At 40.2% G+C, this 24,772-nt stretch overlaps 2 protein-coding genes across 2 annotated transcripts in view; one reads left to right on the top strand and one right to left on the bottom strand.

The window, feature by feature from the left end:
- SWAP70 (switching B cell complex subunit SWAP70) overlaps positions 1–24,772 on the bottom strand; it is a 144,278-nt gene that overhangs the window by 103,809 nt on the left and 15,697 nt on the right. The window lies entirely within an intron of this gene.
- Positions 19,928–20,649, top strand: LOC784200 (COMM domain-containing protein 8-like). The gene has a single exon (XM_059875040.1). It carries the CDS (start codon positions 20,074–20,076, stop codon positions 20,575–20,577), a length of 504 nt encoding a protein of 167 aa, XP_059731023.1. The 5' UTR covers positions 19,928–20,073; the 3' UTR covers positions 20,578–20,649.

Genomic DNA, 24,772 nt, shown 5'->3' on the forward strand with positions numbered 1-24,772 from the left:
CTGTACACCTGAAACTAATTAATATTGTAAATCATTAATATTTTTTAAAAATGTTTGGGGAACTTGACCTCTATCCTGAAGGTCAGAAATTCCCAAACCCCACTGTATTAAACATTGGCTTTAATTGACCAAAACTCAATTTTCACCAGCTTAGTTGTACTAGATCTTAAAGATGAGCTCTACTGACACAGGAAATAAGACCCAAAAGAGCCCAGTGAGGAGAAAGAGTTAAATACTTGGCTTTGTATTGCAAAACAGTGTCTGGAAACCAAGACAAGCTGATGGAACTGAAGCAGAACTCACTGCTCACACAAAGAAAAATGCTGGATAATTTTTTCTTAAGATGTATCTGACATTGAAAGCGAAAAAGGGAAATTCTCAGGGGCCAGAAATCAATAGGAACCCAAAGCCATCACAGTAAGCAGAATGCAAAGCTGAGACAGGACAGGTCTTAGGCATTAGGGGTGAGATTTTAATGTTGCTATGGCAGCAGAAGATGAGGCCTTGAGCCCTGACAAGACCTGAAATTGGAATAAAAGTCCTATCTACTCCCCACAGAAGGATAGAAAAACTCTGCTTACTACCCTGGGGAAGGAGCAAGAACATTCACCACTGGCCTGGGTCACAGGCAGAAAAGGAATCACCAGGGATAATTTGGGACCCCAAGCCTGCCTGTTCTGCACCAGTGTGGGACCCAAATTCACATTATCCATCAGGTTCAGGTGACAAATATTAAGCAAAATACAAATAAATTCAACCCTAGACATCATGGTAAAATTGAAGAACATCAAAAGTAAGAGACAAAATTTAAAAACAATCTATGGAAAAAGACAGAATACCTACAGAAGTTGAATAGGCTTTAGCAGGCCATCATCAACAACGATAAATGGCAGAAGACAAAGGAATATCTTAAAACCGCTGATCTATTGAGATGCTAAAAGGCAATGAGAATGAGAACAGGAGAATGTTGGGTAGCCAAGCAGAGAAGGATGTTTTGAGAACAGAGCAAGTAGTTACATCAAAGCTGCCAAATAGTCAGGTACGATCGGGACAGAGAAACATACACTGCATTTGGCAACCTGGACATCATCATCAGTGGCTTTGACTTAGTGGGAAAAGTAGCGGGATGGGGGACAGAAAGCAGGTGTGAGGAGACCAAATTCAACACAAGGAAGTGAGTTTTTATCTCCCAAGACCCCCTTACTTCAAACATATAGCCAGCCATGACATTTAAAAATATAAAAATGATTTTTTTTAAAAAAGATATAGCTGGGGACTTTCCTGGTGGTCCAGTGGTTAAGACTGCATACTCCCAAGGCAGGGGGCTCAGATTCCATCCCTGGTCAGGGAACTAGACCCCACATACCACAACTAAAGCCCACGTGCCACAACCTAAGATCTTGCATGCTGTAACTAAGACCCAATGCAGCCAAATAAATTAAAAGTAAAAAAGATATAGCTGTACCCTCACATATGTCCATGAGCCAGAAATGAAACAGAAACACAGTAAGGTCAGTGGGGCCCATGTCTCAGGCTTATGGGCTCCAAGTCTGGAAGCTGGACATTGGCAGTTGGGTAGACGTTCAGTGACTATGGGGATCGAGTGCTCCCTTTAATGAGGGGACTGAAACTCATGGCTTGATACCAGAGGCTTATGTCTGCTCCACTGCTTGTGAAAAGAACCTGAATAAAACAGTGGGACTCTGGTTTTATTAGTGTCTGGGGAGGTGAGGGCACCTTGCTTGATCATCAAGTCATCTCCTGGCCCTTGACCAGATGTGACATTCCTAACCTCTGGGGATGGAGGATCATAATTCTCCTGGCTCTATCTAGGTTGAGGGCCAGAGGGCCAGACGGTGGAATCTTGAGAAGGGAATGAGAGGAAAGTCAGAAAAAGAGAGAAATCAAACAAAAACAAACATTCTATTACTCAAACTATAATTCCAAAACATATGAAAGAACCTACTTGGTGAGAGGGAGATGGCCTTTGAAATTAACCATCAGATCAGAAATTTTCTCAAATTTCCACTGAAAATTTGTGAAAGAGTGTAAAGAGACTTTAAAATAGGATGTTGAAAATGTTCAGAGATGAATGCACACCTTTGATTTCAAGAGGAAATTATTAGGCAAAAACAGACTGAAATGAACAATATGAACAATAACCAGTCAGAAATCCTTGAAATGAAAAATACCCTCATTGAAATCTAAAAGTCACCAATGGGGCAATTCCCAGTCTTTAGGACACTGTACTTTCACTGCGGAAAGCCCGGGTTCAATCCCTGATTAAGATCTGATCCTGCAAGCCACTCAGTGCAGCCAAAGATAAAAAGCTTAAAAAGGCCGTAACAGGAGAAACTCGAGATTGAACACATTCAGAGAGTGAATTACAGAATTGCAAAAGACAATTCAGGAGCTCACTTACAGTATAATATGAGGTGAATGGAAAGTAACCGTAGTTAAAACATGGAGAACAGATTCAAGGGTTGAAATATTCATATAATAAGAGTTCCAGAGAAAGAGAATTGAAAGAAATAGCAGAAAGAGCAATATTTGAAAAGCACTGAGTATTTTTTTCCAGAATTGAAGAAAAAGTCTTAGGAATGAAAGAAATTTATTTATGTATCTTTAGTCAAAGCTAGCAGGATGCTTAGTTGTAGCATGTGAACCCTTCGACGCAGCATGTGCGATCTAGTCCCCTGACCAGGGATCAAACCCAGGCCCTCTGCATCGACAGCGCCAAGTCTTAGCCACTGGACCACCAGTGAAGTCCCTGAAAGAAATTTAGACTCAACCAAATTATTAGTCAGGAGTGTTAGGGGAGCTGAATCTCAGCATATAAAAACTAACAAATTCTTACCCCTCATAGGCCCTTCCTAATGAACTACTGGATTTTGATTCTAACATGCACATTTGTTCACATTTTAACATCTCTGAAGTCTCGATGCATATTACAATCAACTGGCAACTTTTAGTTTTGTTTCCCCATTTTAAAAAATCCTAGATTTTTATTTCCTTTAGTCTTCTATGTCCTTATCCTAATGTATCTTCAAACATTCCATCAGCTGTGTGAATCTCCTTTCAAGCATACTTCTTCCCTTTAGGCATGCTGTCTATCCCATCTCCTTGAAATCTTCCCTGGAGCCTTCTGACTGGTTCCAGCGTGAGCTGGTTGTCCTCTAAGCCTGCAGCATCATCATCATCTTGGCTTTTTCATTCACCATTGTTTTGGGGACTTCCTTTCCCTCTCTTTCGTGATAAAGACCTGGTCCCCTAGTTCCCATTCTTCCTCCCTTTTGGTTTATCCCCTTGTTTTCCTGGAGCAAATTCTCCTGTTATGTCCCAAGAGTGCATTGGAAGCAACATTTTTTTAGACTTTGCATGTCTGAAGAATTTTTTCTACCATCACTTGATAGCTTGGTAGGGTTAGAATTCTACATTAAAAAAAAATTTTTTTTCCCAGTATTTGGAGGCATTTTTCCATTGCTTCCTAGCTTTCCATGAGAAAGGTGAGAATTCTGATGTCTTATCTTTAAGGCTTTGTAGAAAATGGTTCTTTCTCCCTGAAAGGTTTTAGGAACACCTCCTTGTCCACACTGTTCTGAAATTTCTCCACGGAGTACTGATTCTGATTCACTCTGCTAGACTTTCAGTGGACTCTTTCATATGTTATGATGGGACCTTCATCCCAGGTCCAAGTCTTAGCGAGTCCAAAGCCTAATCTCCTGTTGCCATAATGACATGAAATCCCATCCTTAGTGCCTGAGACCCATCCTGTCCCAGCTCTGAATTCTGCTCAGGTTACTAGCTTTGGGCTGCATTTTGATTTCTGCCTCCTGGAAATTTCCCTTTCTTGCTTTCAAGCTGCCTTGGTGACATCCTGTCTCATGGTCTTAAAATACCATCTATACCCTGAAACAACTTGAAAATTATATATCCACAACAGACCTCTCCAAACCTGAATATTCAGCTGTTCCTTGATATCTCACTTGTATGTCCAACAGAAATCTCAAGCTTAAAATTCCAAATTGGAATAACTAACAGTTCTATTAACCCTGCCCCTCCCCTAGTCTTCTGCTTCTCAGTAAATAACATTCTTCCAGGTGCTCAATTTGAAAACCTGAGTCACCCTGAACTGTCTGTCTCACACCTGCCTACAACGCCACCAGCAAATCCTCTCAACTCTACTTTCAGAACACGTCCAGAAACCAATGAATTCCTCCCGTCTCCATTGCTAACACCTAGGCCCAAACCACCATGTCATCTTGCCTCAATTACTGAAATAGCTTTCAATTCAGTGGTGTTGGACTTTCACTTTGGTGCCCTCAGGGAACTTCAGCTCCTATATTCATGTCCTTGAATGGTTCCTCCCTTCAAATCAAAGTTGGCCCGGTACCTGCTTTAAATAAAGAGAATGTGGCAAAACTGATGCTGAGCCAAAGTCTTTAGAAGGCCTGCCAGCTTTTACTCCTACGCTTCTGGAAGCCCTGCACCGCCACGTAAGAAGTCTGGCCACCCTGTTAGAGAGGCCACAGGAAAAGAGGGAGAGGCTACCAGACCATCTGGAGGTGAACCAAGGAATCCAGCCAACAGCAGGAGCCAAGCTGCCCAGACCTGTGGCCCCAAGTGTGTTGCAGCCAGGACCCTGACTGTTTGTGAACACATGTGCGTGAAGGAGCCACATGGGACCTTTCAGGCCCAGCAGAGATTGGTAGTCCTGCTGCGCTTTGGCCAAATTCCTGACCCACAGAACCATGAGTGACAGTAAAAGTTTGTTGCTTCAGTCTGTAAGTGATGGGTGGTTTATTTTGCCCCATGTACAACCTAAAGTCTAGCATCCCTGCTTCCTCCTTCACAAGGCACCCCTCCCCGCCCCTTCGGCTGTTCTCCACACAACAGCAGGAGAGATCCATCCAAAATCTAAACGAGGCCCTGTCACTCCTCTGCTCAGAATCCTCCAGTGCCTCTCATCTCACTCAGAGTAAAAACAAAACCTTTAAAACAGTCTACAAGGTCTCAGAGAGTGGCAAACTAGGGCCAGTGGGCCAAACCCTTGTACTACAGAAAAAAAAGACCTCAACACTTTTTAAAGGTTGCTTAACATTTTTAAGGGATAAATATGTGATAGAAACCACATGTGTCCTGCAAAGCTTCACATATTTACTATCTGGCTCTTTACAGGAAAGTCTGCCAAGCCCTGCCTGTCACAGTCCGGCTCCTTGATGACTCTTGGTCACTCCCTTTGCTCATCTAGCTCCAGGCCAACTCCTTGATAAGTCTGTAGTTTCTTGCAGTTACTCCACAGCCAGGCATGCTCACACCCTGAGGCCTTTGCGCCTGCTCTCTCCTTCCATCCTTTTCTTCCCCAGCTAACTCTTCTACCTTCCTCAGGTCTTTACTCAAATGACCTTCTCAGAGGGTCCCTTTCTGACCATGATATTTAAAGTTACAATCCCCCTGCATACACACCCTAACTCTCTCAGCTTTATTTTCCCTTATATCACATATCACCAACATATACTTTTATCTTTTTGTTGTCATTGCTTATTTCTTATATTCTCCAGAAGAGTAAACAGCACATGGACAGAAACCTCTGCTTTTCACTGATACATTCTCTGGTGCATTGTTGGTACTCAATATAAATTTCATGAATGCCCTTATGAGTCACAAAAACCACCACTGTCTTCTGTTTTCTGTGTAGCACTTGCTCTAAATGCCATATTTAGGGGTTTACCCACCAACTCATGACAGTGGGAACTGCAGAACAAAACTTAACAGACATCAACTATCCAATGTAATATTTTAATCAATAAATATACCACCCATGCACCTTTCAAAAGAAGGAATGGGGATTGAGGAGGTAGAAACACAGTAAGTTGACAATCTTCTCAAGAATTTTTGCTGTGAATAGAAATGGAGAAATGGGATGACTGAGAGAGTAAATATGATCTCAGTTTAGTTCAGTTCAGTTCAGTTCAGTCACTCAGTCGTGTCCAACTCTTTGCAACCCCATGAATCGCAGCCCGCCAGGCCTCCCTCTCCATCACCATCTCCCGGAGTTCACTCAAACTCACGTCCATCAAGTCGGTGATGCCATCCAGTCATCTCATCCTCTGTCGTCCCTTTTTCCTCCTGCCCCCAATCCCTCCCAGCATCAGAGTCTTTTCCAATGAGTCTACTCTTCCCATGAGGTAGCCAAAGTACTGGAGTTTCAGCTTTAGCATCAGTCCTTCCAAAGAACACCCAGGGCTGATCTCCTTTAGAATGGACTGGGTGGATCTCCTTGCAGTCCAAGGGAGATGCAAGAGTCTTCTCAAGAGTCTTCTCCAACACCACAGTTCAAGCGCATCAATTCTTCAGCGCTCAGCTTTCTTCACAGTTCAACTCTTGTGGATGCTTTGGAAAAACCATAGCCTTGACTAGACAGACCTTTGTTGGCAAAGTAATGTCTCTGCTTTTCAATATGCTATCTAGGTTGGTCATAACTTTTCTTCCAAGGAGTAAGCGTGATGGAATTCCAGTAGAGCTATTTCAAATCCTGAAAGATGATGCTATGAAAGTGCTACACTCAATATGCCAGCAAATTTGGAAAACTCAGCAGTGGCCATAGGACTGGAAAAGGTCAGTTTTCATTCTAATCCCTAAGAAAGGCAATGCCAAAGAATGTTCAAACTACCATGCAATTGCACTTATCTCACATGCTAGTAAAGTAATGCTCAAAATTATCCAAGCCAGGCTTCAGCAATACGTGAACCGTGAACTTCCAGATGTTCAAGCTGGTTTTAGAAAAGGCAGAGGAACCAGAGATCAAATTGCCAACATCTGCTGGATCATCGAAAAAGCAAGAGAGCTCCAGAAAAACAACTATTTCTGCTTTATTGACTATGCCAAAGCCTTTGACTGTGTGGATCACAATAAACTGTGGAAAATTCTGAAAGAGATGGGAATACCAGACCACCTGACCTGCCTCTTGAGAAACCTGTATGCAGGTCAGGATGCAACAGTTAGAACTGGACATGGAACAACAGACTGATTCCAAATAGGAAAAGGAGTACGTCAAGGCTGTATATTGTCACCCTGCTTATTTAACTTCTATGCAGAGTACATCATGAGAAACGCTGGGCTGGAAGAAGTACAAGCTGGAATCAAGATTGTTGGGAGAAATATCAATAACCTCAGATATGCAGATGACACCACTTATGGCAGAAAGTGAAGAGGAACTAAAAAGCCTCTTGATGAAAGTGAAAGAGGAGAGTGAAAAAGTTGGCTTAAAGCTCAACATTCAGAAAACAAAGATCATGGCATCTGGTCCCACCACTTCATGGGAAATAGATGGGGAAACAGTGGAAACAGTGTCAGACTTTATTTTTTTGGGCTCCAAAATCACTGCAGATGGTGACTGCAGCCATGAAGTTAAATATGATCTAGGGAGGGTTAAAAATGGGGATATGAGGCATAATCAGATTAACACAATCAGTAGTACAGTAGAAAGTTCAGTTCAGTTCAGTCGCACAATCATGTCAGACCCTTTGCAACCCCATGGACTGCAGCATAGGAGAAAGGAGGGGATTAAAGAAGTAGAGTTCTTGGTGCGATGAGGGCAACAAGATGTAGAGCGTGGAGAAGAGGTTGACTGATTATGGGCAAGATCTATCTTTTGTAGAACAGAACAGAAGAAGGAGCAGACTGCAGCAGAGCTAAAGCCTTGTGGATGGGAAGACGAGGGAGTTCACATCTCCTGGCTTCACCTTCGTGAATGAAGTGTGGGAGGTGAGGCTATCAGCTGAAACTAAGGGGTGAGCAGGATACTGGAAGTTTGAGAAGAGAGAAAAGTTAGAGACCTTACTAGAGAAATGTAAACGGACAGCCAGGCAGTTGTTGAGGGACCATCTGGAGTCTGTAATCACATATTTAAACAAAAGCAGTCAGTCCAATTGGTGATTTCTCTTAAGCAATATCCAGCTAGTTGGTTGCAGGTACAGAAAAGACAATGTTGTTGTTCAATCGCTAAGCTGGTCCGACTCTTTGCGACCCCATGGACTCCAGCACGCCAGGCTTCCCTGTCCTTCACTATCTCCTGGAGCTTGCCCAAGTTCATGTCCATTAAATCAGTGATGCCATCCAACCATCTCATCCTCTGTTGACCCCTTCTCCTGCCCTCAATCTTTCCCAGCATCAGGATCCCTTCGAATGAGTTGGCTATTTGCACCAGGTAGCCAAAGTATTGGAGCTTCAGCTTCAGCATCAGTCTTTCCAATGAATATTCAGGACTGGTTTCCTTTAGGATTGACTAGTTTGATCTCCTTGCTGTCCAAGGGACTCTCAAGAGTCCCAAACTCATGTCCATTAAGTCAGTGATGCCATCCAACCATCTCATCCTCTGTCGTCCCCTTTTCCTCCTGTCCTCAATCTGTTGAGTTCAATCAGAGTGATCATAGTAAGGCAGGGGTTATGATTGTGTGGTCTTCAGACCAGGAGCATCAGAATTATTGAAAACTGGTAAGAAATGTAAAGTCTCAGTCTTCATTCCAGATGTCCTAAATCAGAAACTCAGAAGGTAGGCCCAGCAGTTTGTGTTTTAACAAGCCCTTCAGGTGACCCTGATGCTACACCCAGTCAAGTTTGCGCAGCACTGAAATAAAAGAACAAGTGACTTCTCTGGTGGTCCAGTGGCTAAGACTCTGTACTCCCAATCCAGGGAACCCAGGTTTGATCCTTGGTCAGGGAACTAGATCCCACATGCTGCAACTAAGAGTTAGCATGCCGCCAGTGAAAGATTCACACGCCACAATTAAGATGCTGCATGCCCCAACTAAGACCTGGCGCAGCCAATAAATTTTTTTTTAAAAAGTGAAAGAACAAAGAGACCTGAGGGTGTTTATAAGCGAATAATTAAATGGCAGACTAGAGAGTCTAAACTGGAAAAGAAAGGAAGTCAAGGCATGAGGGACTGACCAATAATGATAAAGTAATGGGGATCAATGGCTTAGAATATAATGTAAACAACCAGAGTATGGTATATTCATTTTCTATTGCTGCCATTACACAATACCACAAACTAAGTGGCTTGGAAGGTTTCCTTGGAGGCTCTGTGGTAAAGAACCCGCCTGCCAATAATGAGGCACATGTTGGATCTCTGGGTCAGGAAGATCCTGGAGAAGGAAATGGCAACCCACTCCAGTATTCTTGCCTGGGAAATCCAGGCTCCTATGCAGAGGAGCCTGGCAGGCTATAATCCAGGGGGTCACAAAAAGTCAGACACTACTTAGCAACTAAACAACAATAAAGTGGCTTGAAATAGCACCCACTGATTATCTCATAGTTCTGTGGGTCAGAAGTACCAGGACAACACAGCTCAGCTGGGTCCTCTGCTCAAAGTATCAAAAAGGCTGAAGTCAATGTTGGTTGGACTGCATTCCTCACAGGAGATTCTAAGGAAAAAATCTGCTGAGATTATATAGGTTGCTGACTAAATTTAGTTCCTTGAGGTAGGAGGTATGCAAGGCAAAATAGGAAAACTTTTGAAGTCACCTCCTCCTGCAGGCACACAACTATTTACAGAGCAACTATCTATGAGAACATGCTGACGATCAGAAGAAAAGATTCTTCACCACTAAAGATACAAAGTGGTGGGCTTCCATGGTGGCTCAGATGGTAAAGAATCTGCCTGCAATGCAGAAGACCTGGGTTCAATCCCTGGGTCAGGAAGATCCCTTGGAGAAGGAAATGGCAACCCACCCCAGTATTCTTGCCTGGAGAATCCCATGGACAGAGGAGCCTGGCAGACTGTAGTCCATGGAGTCCATGGAAAGAGTTGGACACGACTGAGCAGCTAACACTTTCCCTTTCTTTCCAAGATATAAAGAAGGACCTATGATGAGATAGGTAGGAGGGGTGGAGGCACAGTATAGTCAAGACCCACACCCCCAGGGAAGTGACCCACAAAGGAAAGGATCATCACAATTGCAGAGGTTCTCCCCAGGGAGTGAAAGGTCCAAGCCACATATCAGGCTCCGGAGGTCCTGCACCAGAAAGATGCAAGGCTTGTGTACAAAGAACCAGAGAACTGTGGGCACCAGAAACTCTGTTCTCAAAGGGCACGTGCAAATTCTCACAAGCTTCAAGCTCCCAGGCTGAGGCAATAATTTTAAAGGATCTTGAGTCAGATCCACTTGCTAACCTCGGAGAGCCTCCTGGAGAGGCAGGAGGCAACTGGAACTCCCCCTGGGGACACAGATTCTGACCACCACCAATTCTGGGAGATTGTTCTATCATGCAGACACTAGTCTGGCAAGTGATTTTTTTGGTGTACTCTCTCTAGTTTATTAGCCCTGTGAAATTACCCACCCACCAGCTGGCCAGCACCAGTCCTAGGGGCTGCTCCCCCCGCCCCCGAGACCACATAGCCTGCCCCACCAGGTCCTACCCCCACTGTCAGAAGGCTGGCATCAGCCCCAGGCCACCCCAGGCCATTCAGCCAGTCACACAGGACTCATCCCTCCTAACACTGAGATTATACAGCCCACACAGGGGGTACCCCTAGAGCATTCAGTTCTGGTGACCAGAGGGGAGTGTGCTGCTGGGCACCCTAGGACGTCTACATAAGGACAGTTCACCAAGAATGGAAAATGTTACCAACCTACCCGATACATAGAAATAAACAGAGAATCAGGCAAAATGAGAAACAGAGGAATAAGTTTCAAACTAAGGAATAAAATAAAATTCTAGAAGAACTACGTGAAATGGAGATAAGCAATCTGGGTAGATAAAGAATTCAAGATAATGATCATAAAGATGCTCAGTGAACATGATGAGAAGTATAACAAAGACTCAGAAAATATAAAGGAACAAACAAAACTGAATAAAAAATACACTAGAAAAAATCAATAGTAGATTAGATGACACAGTGAGATAGATCAACAAACTAGAAGAGGAGTAGAAATTACCCACGCCAAAAATAAAAAAAAAAATTTTTTTTAATGAGGCTAGTTTAAGAGACCTCTGAGACAACATCAAGTGTATGAACATTTGGTTTCAGGATTCCCAGAAGGAGACAGAAAGGGGGCAGAGAATTTATTTGAAGAAATAATACCTGGAAATTTTCTTAACCTAGGGAAGAAAACAGGTCCAGGAAGTCCCAAACAAGATGAACCCAAAAAGGGTCACCAAGTCACATTATAACTAAAATGGCAAAAATTAAAGATAAAGAAAGAATTTTTAAAGCAGCAAGAGAAAAAGCAGCTAGTTACATAAGAACTATCATAAAACTATCAGCTGACTTTTCAACAGAAACTTTGCAGGCCAGAAGGGAGCTGCCTGACATATTCAAAGTGATGAAAGATAAAAACTACAACAAGAATACTCTAGCCAGCAAGGCTATCATTCAGATTTGCAGGAGAGATAAAAGAATTTTACAGACAAGCAAAAGCTACAAGAGTTCAGCAGCACTTAACTGGCTTCACAAGAAATATAAAAAGGACTTCTCTAAGCAGAAAAGATCACATACAGAATTATGAAAATTACAAAAGGAAAAATCTCATTGAAAAAGGTAATTATACAGTAAAGGTAGTAGATCAAAACTTACAAAGCTACTAGGAAGGTTAAAAGATATAAGTAGTAAAATCACCTATATCCACAATAAGCAATTAGAGGAAAGGATATGCAAAACAAAAATACATAAAATATGATGTCAAAACAGGGGGGTATAAAATGCAGGGTTGTTAGAATGTGCTCAAACTTAGATTACCAACTTAAAATAATCACGTATATTTAAAGGTGGTTATATATTAGTATGAACCTCATGGTAACCGTAAAACAAAAACTTATAACAGATACATATACACAAAAGAGAATGGAATCCAAACATAATGCTAAAGATGGTCATCAAATCAGAAGGGAGGAGAGCAAAAGAAGGAACAAAAAAGAACTATGAAAACAATCAGAAAACAATTAACAAAATGTCAGTAAGTACATAACCTTTAACTATATGGATCACAACAGACTTTGAAAAATTCTTAAACAGGTGGGAATACCAGACCACTTTACCTGTCTCCTGAGAAATCTGTATGCAGGTCAAGAAGCAACAGTTAAAACTGCACATGGAACAAAGGACTGGTTCAAAATTGGGAAAGGAGTACAGCAAGACTGAATACTGTCACCCTCCTTATTTAATTTATATGCAGAGCACATCATGTGAAATGCTGGGCTGGATGAATCACAAGCTAAAATCAAGATTGCTGGGAGAAATATCAATAACCTCAGGTGAGGTTATATGCAGACAACACCACCCTAATGGCAGAAAGTGAAGAAGAACTAAAGAGCCTCTTGATGAAGGTGAAAGAATAGAGTGAAAAAGTTGGCTTAAAACTCAACATTCAAAAACTAAGATCATGGCATCCAGTCCCATAACTTCATGGCAAACAGAAGGGGAAAATGTAGAAGCAGTGACAGATTTTATTTTCTTGGGCTCCAAAATCACTGGACAGTGACTGCATCCATGAAATTTAAAGATGCTTGCTCCTCAGAAGGAAAGCTATGATAAACCTAGGCAGTGTATTAAAAAGCAGAGACATCACTTTGCCAACAAAGATCTATCTAATCAAAGCTATGGTTTTTCTAGTAGTCATGTACAGATGTGAGAGTTGGACCATAAAGAAGGCTGAGTGCCAAAGAAATGATGCTTTCTATTTGCACTGCTAGAGAAGATTCTTGAGAGTCCCTTGGACTGAAAGGAGATCAAACCAGTGAATCCTAGGAAATCAACCCTGAATATTCATTGGAAGGACAGTTGCTAAAGCTGAGGTTCCCATACTTTGACCACCTGATGAGAAGAGCCAATTCATTGGAAAAGACCCTGATGCTGGGAAAGATTGAAGGCAAAAAGGGGACAGCAGAGGATGAGATGGTTAGATAGCACCACCAACTCAATGGACATGAATTTGAGCAAACTCTAGAAGATAGTAGAGGACAGAGGAGCCTGGCATGCTACAATCCATGGGGCCACAGAGTTGGACATAAGATAGTGACTGAACAACAACCACATCATACCTATAATTACTTTAAGTGTAAATGAACTATATACTCCAGTCAAAAGACATAGTGTGACTAGATAGATAAAACACAAGACCATATACATATTGCCTACAAAAGACTCACTTCAGATCTAAAAACACACACAGAAAGAAAGTGAGATGATTGGGTAAAGATATTCCATGCAAATAGAAACAAAACAAAAAATCTACAATAGCAATACTTAAAATAAATTTTAAAACAAAGACTGTAACAAGAGACAAAGAAGCACATTACCTTATGATAAAGGGATAGATCCAAAAAGAAGACACAACCATTGTAAATACATATGTGCCCAACATAGGTGCACCAAATATATACAGCAAATATCAATAAGAATAAAGGGAAATTTTGACAGTAACACAGTAATAATAGGAGATTTTAACATCCCACTTACATCAATAGATTATCCACAAAGAAAATTATTAAGGAAACTGTCACTGTTTGCAGATGATATAATACTATATATAGAAAATTCTAGATGCCACCAAAAAACTTTAGAACTAATAAATTAATTCAGTAAGATAGCAGGATACAAAATTAACATACAGAAATAAGTTACATTTCTGTATAATAACAAGATCTAAGAAAGACAAATTAATAAAACAATCCCATTTACAATTGCATCAGAAAGAATAAAATACCTAAGAATAAATCTAATCAAGGAAGTAAAAGATCTATACTTGGAAGACTGTAAGACACTGATGAAAAAAATCAAGGAGGACATAAACAAATGGAAAAATATACTATGTCCATGGATTGGAAAAATTATTATTATTAAAATGACTATACTTAGACCATACTCTCTAAGGCAATATATAGATTTAATGTAATTCCTATCAAAATACCAATGGCATTTTTCACAGAACTAGAACAAATAATTACAAAATCTGTATGGAAACACAAAAGGTCCCAAAGAGCCAAAACAATCTTGAGAAAGAGGAACAAAGCTGGTGGTATCATGCTCCCTGCTTTCAAACTATACTACAAAACTACAGTCATCAAAACAGTGTGATTCTGACATAAAAACAGACATATAGATCAACAGAACAAAATAGAGAGCCCAAATATAAACTCACACTTACACGGGCAGTTAATCTACAACAATCCCAGGTGGCGCCAGTGGTAAAGAATTTGAATACCAATGTAGGAAACCTAAGAGATGCGGGTTTGGTCCAGAGGTTGGAAAGATCCTCTGTAGAAGGAAACGGCAACCCATTCCAGCATTTTTGCCTGGAAAATTCCAAGGACAGAGGAGACTGGCAGGCTACAGTCTGTGGGGTCACAAGGAGTTGGACACAATTGAAGCAACTTAGCACAGCACAATATACAACAAAGGAGGCAAGAATATACAACAGGGGAGAGACAGTTTCTTCAATAAATGTTGCTGGGAAAACTGGACAGCTACATGCAAAAGTATCAAACTGGATTACTCTCTTATACCATGCACAAAAATAAATTCAAAATGAATCAAACATTTAAATATAACAACTGAAACTTTTCTAAAACTCAGAGAAGAAAATACAACCAATATATTCTTTGACATAAATAGTAGCAATAATTTTTCAGATATCTCGCCTCCAATAAGAGAAACAAAAGTAAAGATAAATGAGATTACTTCAAACTAAAAAGCTTGTACACTGAGAAGGAAATAATCAACAAAATTAAAAGACAGAGGGAATTCCCTGGTAGTCCAAAGGTTAGGATTCTTCGCTTTCACTGCCATGGCCCTGGGTTCAATTCCTGGTCAGGAAACTAAGATTCTGTAAGCCACATGGCACAGCCAGAAATAAAAAATGAAAAGACAGTCTCTTGAATGGGAAAATATACGTGCAAATGATATATCCTATAGTGGATTCATATCCAAAGTAAAGAACTCCTGCAATTCCATATAAATAAAACCAAACAACCCAATTAAAAAATGGACAGGGGCTTCCCTGGTGGCTCAGTAGTGAAGAATCCACTTGCCAGTGCAGGAGATACAGGTTTGAGCCCTGTTCTGGGAAGATCCCACATGCCTTGGCGCAACTAAGCCCATGCAACACAACTATTGAGCCTGTGCTCTGGAGCCAGCAAGTCGCAACCACTGAGTCCACGTGCCCTACAGCCCGTGCTCCACAAGAAAAGCCACTGCACTGAGAAGCCCAGGCGCCACAACTAGAAAGTGGCCCCCATCTCTGCAACTAGAGAAAAGCCCTCACAGCAACAAAAAATCAGCACAGCCAGAAGAAGAAAAAAAAAAAAACAAGCAGAGGACCTGAACATTTCTCCAAAGAAGACGTACAGATGGGTGACAGACACATGTGAAGATGCTCTAATCATCAGGGAAATGCAAATAAAAGCTATGAAGTATCACTTCACACCTTTCAGGATGGCTACTGTCAAAAAGATAACAAGCGTTGGTGAGGATGCTGAGAAAAGGCAGACTGCTGGTAGGAATATAAACTGGTGCAGTCCTATGGAAAACAATATGACGTTTCCTTAAAAAATTAAAAATAGAACTACTATGCATGTGTGCTAAGTCACTTCAATCATGTCCAACTCTTTGCTCTTCTGTCCATGGGATTCTCCAGGCAAGAATACTGGAGTGGGTTACCATGCCCTCTCCCACAGATTCTTCCTGACCCAGGGATCAATCTCACGTCTCTTACATCTCCTGCACTGGCAGGCGGTTCTTTCCCACGAGCACCACCTGGAAAGCCCAGAACTACCATACAAGACAGCAATTCCATCTCTGGGTATTTTTTTCAAAGAAAACAAAAACACTAATTTGAAACAATATGTGTGCCCTTAGGTTCACTGCAGCCTTATTAACAATAATCAACATAATGTAAGCAACTTAAGTGTTCACTGAATGATAAGTGGATAAATAAGATGTGTTATATATATTATATATATCACATATATTAATACATATATATATATATATATATATATATATATATACACTCAACTATAAAAAAGAATGAAACTTTCCCTCTGTGACAGCATGGATGGATCTAGAGGGTATTATGCCAAGTAAAATCTCAGACAGAGAAAGACAAATACCATATGAGTTCACTTATATGTAGAATCTAAACAACAAAACAAAGGAGTAAACATAAAACAGAAACAGACTCATCGACAGGAGAACACAGTGGTGCTTGCCAGTGGCCAGGTGGGGTAGGGGTAGCATGAAATAGGTGAGGAAGATAAAGAGGCACAGACTTTCAGTTATAAGATAAACAGGTCATAGGGATGTAATATTCAGTGTGAATATCATCAATATTTTAATAACTATGTAGAGTGACACGGTAATTGGATTTATCGTAGTGATCATCTTGTATAAAAATATCACATCACTATGCTCTACACCTGAAGCCGATATAATATTGTAAGTCATTTACACTTCAATGTTAAAAAACAAACAAACACCTCAGGGACTTCTGGTGGTCCAGTTAAGATTCCACGCTTCCACTGCAGGGGCCACAGACTCAATCCCGGGTCAGGAAAGTTCTGCATGCCACAGACTGCAGCCAAAAAAAACAAAACAACAACAACAACAACAAACAACTCAGTTTCATATGGTTGAAGGACTCAGGTCCCCATTCCTTACTAGCTGTCAGGCAGGAGCCTCTATAACTTCTTAAAACTCCTGCATTCCTTTTGTTATGTTGTCTCTTCCATCCTCCAACCAGCAACAGCACATGGAGTCCTCCTTAAATCTCAAATATTTCTGACTGCCCCTTTGGCCACATCTCTTCTGCTTTACACTTTTGGTTATAACTCTGACTCCACAGAAAGTTTTCTGCTTTTAGGGCCTCACGTGATTAGGCTGGGCCCACCTAGACAATCCAGGATAACCTACCTATCTTAAACATCATACCTTTTCTACACCTGCAATGTCCATTTTGCCCTGTAAAGTAGAATATTCACAGGTTCCAGGATTAGAATGTGAACATTTCTGGGGGACCTCTATCCTGCCCACAACAGCATGGAGTAAGCAGAACAGTGAGCTGGAGAACTGGAAGGGGGAGATTTTGCAGGTGGTGAAGATTTTGGTGGTAAGATCTCAAGTGAATCCACAAGAGTAGTAAGGAATAGAAGAAATGTCATTGACGACAAGAAAGTCACAGAATTGAGGGACTTCCCTAATGTTCCAGTTGCTAAGACTCTGGGCTCTCAATGTAGCGGGTCACCCAAGTTCAAATGGTTGGGAAGCTATATCCCACATGCCACAAGTAAAAAAATCCTGCATGCCCTAACTAAAGGTCCCATGTCTCCACATCTTGGGTCACAAATCAAACCTCAGTAAATTCAAGAAAACTGAAATCATACCAAGCATCTTTTCTGACCACAATGCTATGAGACTAGACATCAATTAAAAAAAAAAAAAAACTGTAAAAAACACAAACACATGGAGATTAAACAATACGTTTCTAAATAACGAACAGGTTACTAAAGAAATCAAAAGGGAAATCAAAATATTCCTAGAAACAAATGACAACAAAAACATGACAACTCAAAACCTATGGGATGCAGCAAAAGCAGTTCTAAGAGCAAAGTTTATAGCAATACAATCCTACCTCAAGAAACAAGAAAACCATCGAACAGACAACCTAATGTTACATCTAAAACAACTAGAAAAAAAGAAAAACAACAACAACAACAAAAAAATCCCCAAAATTAGCAGAAGGAAAGAAATCATAAAGATCAGAGCAGAAATAAATTAAAAATAAATGAAAGTAACAATAGTAAAGCTTAATAAAACTAAAAGATGGTGCTTTGAGAAGATAAACAAAATTGACAGATCTTTAGCCAGACTTACCAAGAAAAAAAGAAGAATTAAATCAACAAAATTAGAAATGAAATAGGAGAGGGTACAATAGACAATGCAAAGATTCAAAGGATAATAAGAGACTATTATGAACAACTATATGGCAATAAAATGGATAACCTGGAAGAAATGGACAGATTAAATAGAAAAGTTCAATCTTCCAAGACTGAACCAGGAAGAAATAGAAATTATGAACAATCCAATTACAAGCACTGAAATCTGTGATCAAAAATCTCCCAAAAAACAAAAGCCCAGGACTAGATGGCTTCACAGGTGAATTCTATCAAACATTTAAAGAAGAGCTAATGCCTATCCTTCTAAAACTCTTTCAAAAAATTGCAGAGGAAGGAACACTTCCAAACTCATTCTATGAGGCCTGATACCAAAACCAAAGACAACACAAAAAAAGAAAACTACAGTCCAGTATCACTGATGAACATAGATGCAAAAATCCTCAATAAAATTCTAGCAAACAGAATTCAACAACACATTAAAAAGTTCATACACCATGATCAAGTTGGGTTTATTCCAGGGATGCAAGGATTCTTCAGTATACACAAGTCAATCAATGTGATATACCATATTAAAGATTTGAAAGATAAAAACCATAGGATACTCTCAAAAGATGCAGAAAAAGCCTTGGACAAAATTCAGCACCCACTTATGATTAAAACTCTTCCAAAAATGGGCACAGAAGGAACCTAACTCAACATAGTAAAGGTCATATATGATAAGCCCACAGCAAACATTATTCCCAATGGTGAAAAACTGAAAGCATTTCCCCTAAGTTCAGGAATAAGACAAGGGTGTCCACTCTTACCACTATTATTCAACATAGTTTTGGAAGTCCTAGCTACAGCAATCAGAGAAGAAAAAGAAATAAAAGGAATCCAGATCAGAAAAGAAGTAAAGCTCTCACTGTTTGCAGATGACATGATACTATACATAGAAAACCTAAAGATACTATCAAAAAATTACTAGAGCTAACAAGTGAATTTAGCAAAGTCACAGGATACAAAATCAGTACACAGAAATCACTTGCATTCCTATATACTAACAATGAAAAATCAGAAAGAGAAATTAAGGAATCAACCCCATTCACCACTGCAACAAAAAGAATAAAATATCTAGGAATAAACCTACCTAAGGAGACAAAAGAACTGTATACAGAAAATTTTAGGACACTGATGAAAGAAATCAAAGATGACATAAACAGATGGAGAGATATTTCATGTTTCTGGGTAGGAAGACTCAATACTGTGAAAATAACTATACTACCAAATGCAATATACCGATTCAATGTGATCCCTATCAAATTACCAACTGCATTTTTCACAGAGATAGAACAAAACATTTCACAATTAATATGGAAACACAAAAGACCCTGAATAGCCAAAGCACTCTTGAGAAAGAAGAATGGAGCTGGAAGAATCAACAATCCTGACTTCAGATTATACTACAAAGTTACCGTCATCAAGACAGTATGGTACTGGCACAAAAACATAAATACAGATGAATGGAACAAGATAGAAAGCCCAGAAATAAACCCATGCACCTATGGGTACCTTATTTTTTACAAAGGAAGCAAGAATATACAATGGGGCAAAAGCAGCCTCTTCAATAAGTGGTGCTGGGAAAACTTGGCAGCTACATATAAAAGAATGAAATTAGAACACTTCCTAACACCATACACAAAGATAAACTCAAAATGGATTAAAGACCTATGTGAGACCAGAAACTATAAAACTCTTAGAGGAAAACATAGGCAGAACACTCGATGACATAAATCAAAGCAATATCCTCTATGACCCACCTCCCAGAATAATGGAAATAAAACCAAAAGTAAACAAATGAGACCTGATTAAACTTAAAAGCTTTTGCACAGCAAAGGAAACTATAAGCAAGGTGAAAAGACAACCCTCGGAATGGGAGAAAATAATAGCAAATGAAACAACTGGCAAAGGATTAATTTGCAAAATATACAAGCAGCTCATACAACTCAATACAGAAAAACAAACAACCCAATCAAAAAGTGGGTTGACAGACATTTTTCCAAAGAAAACACAGATGGCTAACAAACACATGAAAAGATGCTCAGCATCGCTCGTTATTAGAGAAATGTGAATCAAAACACCCATCAGAATGGACAACATCAAAAAGTCTACAAACAGAGCCCCTAGCTTCTCACAGGGATGGACCCGGAAGAAGGGACACCCTTGTGGCGGCTGCAGAAGCTTCCCACAGAGCAGGGCCTGCAGCTTCTTCACAAAATAATTGATGGCACTTGTGGCCGAACTTATCCTCTCTACCAGGATTATCACAGGATTTGGGATTCAGCAGAATGGATGCATGTTCTAGAAGACATTACCACCTTTTTCAGAGCTGTAGTTGGTAAAAATTTATCTGACGAAGAGATATCTCAGCAGTTGAATCAGCTGAATTCATCTCATCAAGAAGCTATCATGAAATGCTTAAAAAGTAGGAAAGATGAAATCAAGCAGACTCTGTTGGAAGAAACAGTTGATATTTCCTCTGCACAGCTACAGAATTTTGATTGGCAGTTAAAGCTTACACTTCCTAGTGACAAGATTGCTATATTACAAATGCCACTTTTAAACATTCATCTAGATGTAAAAGAAAAAGGTGAAGTCAAGCCATATTCTGTTGAAATGAGTAAAGAAGAGCTGAAAATCTAATAAATTCCTGGGAAGCAGCTAACAAGGTGGTCCTGCAGTTGAAATAACTGGAAATGATGAATAGCAACATTATCAGATTCCACTGATACAACTGATACAGAAAGAGAATACCATGTGTTCAGAAAATCTGAATGGCCAGTTGAGAAAGCAGCAGTGTTGAGATTACAAAGACAATAATTTATCAACTTCCCTGCTGCTGCTGCTGCTAAGTGGCTTCAGTTGTGTCCGACTCTGTGCGACCCCATAGACGGCAGCCCACCAGGCTCCCCTGTCCCTGGGATTCTCCAGGCAAGAACACTGGAGTGGGATGCCATTTCCTTCTCCAATGCAGGAAAGTGAAAAGTGAAAGTGAAGTCGCTCAGTGGTGTCCGACTCTTAGTGACCCCATGGACTGAAGCCAACCAGGCTCCTCCATCCATGGGATTTTCCAGGTAAGAGTACTGGAGTGGGGTGCCATTGCCTTCTCTGCAACTTCCCTCAGGAAAAGGAAATTATATGGTTGACAGGAAATGCATAAAAACATGAAAGATGAAAAGGCTGTAAACACAATTTATATTTTCATAATGACTGGTTTGCTTTATTTATTAAATATTTGAGTAATTTTTATAGATACAGTATTATGGAAAGTTAAAAATAGGCTCTAAAGTAATGTAAACATACAAGCACAAATATACTTGAATATTGTTTAAAGAACTATGTGAATAGTAAGGATGCTTATTATGGATATATATGGTGGTTAATTTGTGATTTTTTTAAAAATAATTTTTAAATATAAGTTGCATGTAACTTAGGAGATTCCACATTTTTCTCATATTTCAAAGGAAAAGTTATAAAATGTAAAATTTTATAGAGGAGCTCTCCAGACTTGAACAAGAAGGAAAAAAAACTAAATCTGGGTGCACAATTTTGAGTTTTGAATTCTAGGAACTAAAATCTTATTACACTCAAGCATAATAAAAGTGAAAATAACACTGTTACTTACTTCTGCATTTCTGTGTCTGTTCAGGAGACTATGCTCTGATAAAAAGAATATGCGCCACCATAGAGTGTATACCTTACTATTCAGATATCAGCTAAGACTATATAGGTCCCTATTTGTTGTAAATTCTTAATTGTTGTAAACTTAATAAAGTTCTGGATGTGAACAACTTCATTGGAAAGTAAACATTTTTAATTTCAGTGATCTTTAAAAACAAGCATTCTGAGCAAATAAAAATATATTATCTTTTTTTAAAAAAGTCTACAAACAATAAATGCTGGAGAGGGTGTGGAGAAAAGGGAACCTTCTTGCACTGTTGGTGGGAATGTAAATTGACACAGCCACTATGGAAGATGGTATGAAGATTCCTTAAAAAACTAGGAATAAAACCATGATATGACCCAGCAATCCCACTCCTAGGCATATACCCTGAGGAAACGAAAATTGAAAAAGACATATGTACCCCAATGTTCATTGCAGCACTGCTCACAATAGCTAGAACATGGAAGCAACCTAGATGTCTATCAACAGATGAATGGATAAAGAAGTTGTGGTACATACACACAATGAAATATTACTCAGCCATACAAAGGGACACATTTGAGCCAGTTCTAATGAGGTGAATGAACCTAGAGCCTATTATACAGAGGGAAGTAAGTCAGAAAGAAAGAAAAGTATCGTATACTAAAGCATGTATATGGAATCTAGAAAGATGGTACCAAAGAGTTCATTTGTAGGGCAGCAATGGAGAAACAGACATAAAGAGCAGACTTAAGGACACAGGAAGGGGGAGGAAAGGGTGAGATGTATGGAGAGAGTAACATGGAAACTTATATTACCATATGTAAAATAGACAGCCAATGGGAATTTGCTGTATGTCTCAGAGAACTCAAACAGGAGCTCTATATCAACCTAGAGGGGTGGGATGCGAAGGAGATGGGAGGGAGGTTCAAGAGGGAGGGGACATACGTATACCTATGGCAATTCATGTTGAGGTTTGACAGAAAACAACAAAATTCTGTAAAGCAATTATCCTTCAATTAAAAATAAATAAATTTACAAAATAAAAATAAAGATCCCATGTCCCGCAACAAAGATCGAAGATCCCTGTGTGCCACAACTAAGACCTGACTCAGCCAAACACATAAACAGAATCGAGGCCTGGGTGTTGGATGCTGGAGTCACTGAGAGTAATTATGCAGGAGGGATGGAGGCAAATGCTGTAAGCCCAGAACTCATGTTCCCATTAGAAGGCTTTAGCATCATTGAAGCCATTAGAACTACTTAAGGAACACTGTAAACATGAATGTTCTGGAGTTATACTCTAGCAATTCTGTATCATAATCTTTGGCGGGTAGGACCCATGCTTCTGATGATAATTAGATTAGGAGCTACCACCACAGGCAATAAGAAGCCATTCAAAATTTTAGTTGGGAAGCCGAGGATCCGAACTGAATTTCAGATAATGGTCTTTAAACAAGGCTCTCAACAGCTATGCAGGAATGGACAGTTTAAGGACATCAGTTTAAAGGGATCTTTGGCTTCCATCACTACGAACAAAGCTAGTGGAGGTGATGGAATTCCAGTTGAGCTATTCCAAATCCTGAAAGATGATGCTGTGAAAGTGCTGCACTCAATATGCCAGCAAATTTGGAAAACTCAGCAGTGGCCACAGGACCAGAAAAGGTCAGTTTTCATTCCAATCCCAAAGAAAGGCAATGCCAAAGAATGCTCAAACTACTGCACAATTGCACTCATCTCACACACTAGTAAAGTAATGCTCAAAATTCTCCAAGCCAGGCTTCAGCAATATGTGAACCGTGAACTTCCTGATGTTCAAGCTGGTTTTAGAAAAGGCAGAGGAACCACAGATTAAATTGCCAACATCCGCTGGATCATCGAAAAAGCAAGAGAGTTCCAGAAAAACATCTATTTCTGCTTTATTGACTATGCCAAAGCTTTTGTCTGTGTGGATCATAATAAACTGTGGAAAATTCTGAAAGAGATGGGAATACCAGAACACCTGATCTGCCTCTTAAGAAATCTGTATGCAGGTCAGGAAGCAACAGTTAGAACTGGACATGGAACACCAGACTGGTTCCAAATAGGAAAAGGAGTTCGTCAAGGCTGTATATTGTCACCCTGTTTATTTAACTTCTATGCAGAGTACATCATGAGAAATGCTGGACTGGAAGAAACACAAGCTGGAATGATGACACCACCCTTATGGCAGAAAGTGAAGAGGAACTCAAGAGCCTCTTGATGAAAGTGAAAGTGGAGTGTGAAAAAGCTGGCTTAAAGCTCAACATTCAGAAAACGAAGATCATGGCATCTGGCCCCACCACTTCATGGGAAATAGATGGGGAAACAGTGGAAACAGTGTCAGACTTTATTTTTCTGGGCTCCAAAATCACTACAGATGGTGACTGCAGCCATGAAATTAACAGACACTTACTCCTTGGAAGGAAAGTTATGACCAACCTAGATAGAATATTCAAAAGCAGAGACATTACTTTGCCAAAAAAGGTTGGGCTAGTCAAGGCTATGGTTTTTCCTGTGGTCATGTATGGATGTGAGAGTTGGACTGTGAAGAAGGCTGAGCGCCGAAGAATTGATGTCTTTTGAACTGTGGTGTTGGAGAAGACTCTTGAGAGTCCCTTGGACTGCAAGGAGATCCAACCAGTCCATTCTGAAGGAGATCAGCCCTGGGATTTCTTTGGAAGGAATGATGCTAAAGCTGAAACTCCAGTACTTTGGCCACCTCATGTGAAGAGTTGACTCATTGGAAAAGACTCTGATGCTGGGAGGGATTGGGGGCAGGAGGAGAAGGGGACGACAGAGGATGAGATGGCTGGATGGCATCACTGACTGGATGGACGTGAGTCTGAGTGAACTCCGGGAGTTGGTGATGGACAGGGAGGCCTAGCGTGCTGCGATTCATGGGGTTGCAAAGAGTTGGACACGACTGAGCAACTGATCTGATCTGATCTTGGCTTCCATATGCATTGTTGCCTCAAATTGATGTAAGGATGCACCTTCCATGTACACTATCATGCCTATTGCCTATCCCCACTACAGCTTTCACAACTGTTCTTCTCTTTATGAAGAAAAAAAAAAAAGTGCATCACCCACGCATCCTAAGAGAGTCAGACACCTAAAAAAGTCATCTCTTTAAAGAGCTTAGATACCTAAAAAAGTCATCTCTTTAAAGAGGTC

Source organism: Bos taurus, chromosome 15 (assembly GCF_002263795.3).
Source record: "Bos taurus isolate L1 Dominette 01449 registration number 42190680 breed Hereford chromosome 15, ARS-UCD2.0, whole genome shotgun sequence".
Classification (NCBI taxonomy): domain Eukaryota; kingdom Metazoa; phylum Chordata; class Mammalia; order Artiodactyla; family Bovidae; genus Bos; species Bos taurus.

Coding starts and splice junctions, on each gene's coding strand:
- LOC784200 (XM_059875040.1), top strand. CDS start 20,074: ATGGACCCGGAAGAAGGGACACCCTTGTGGCGGCTGCAGAAGCTTCCC.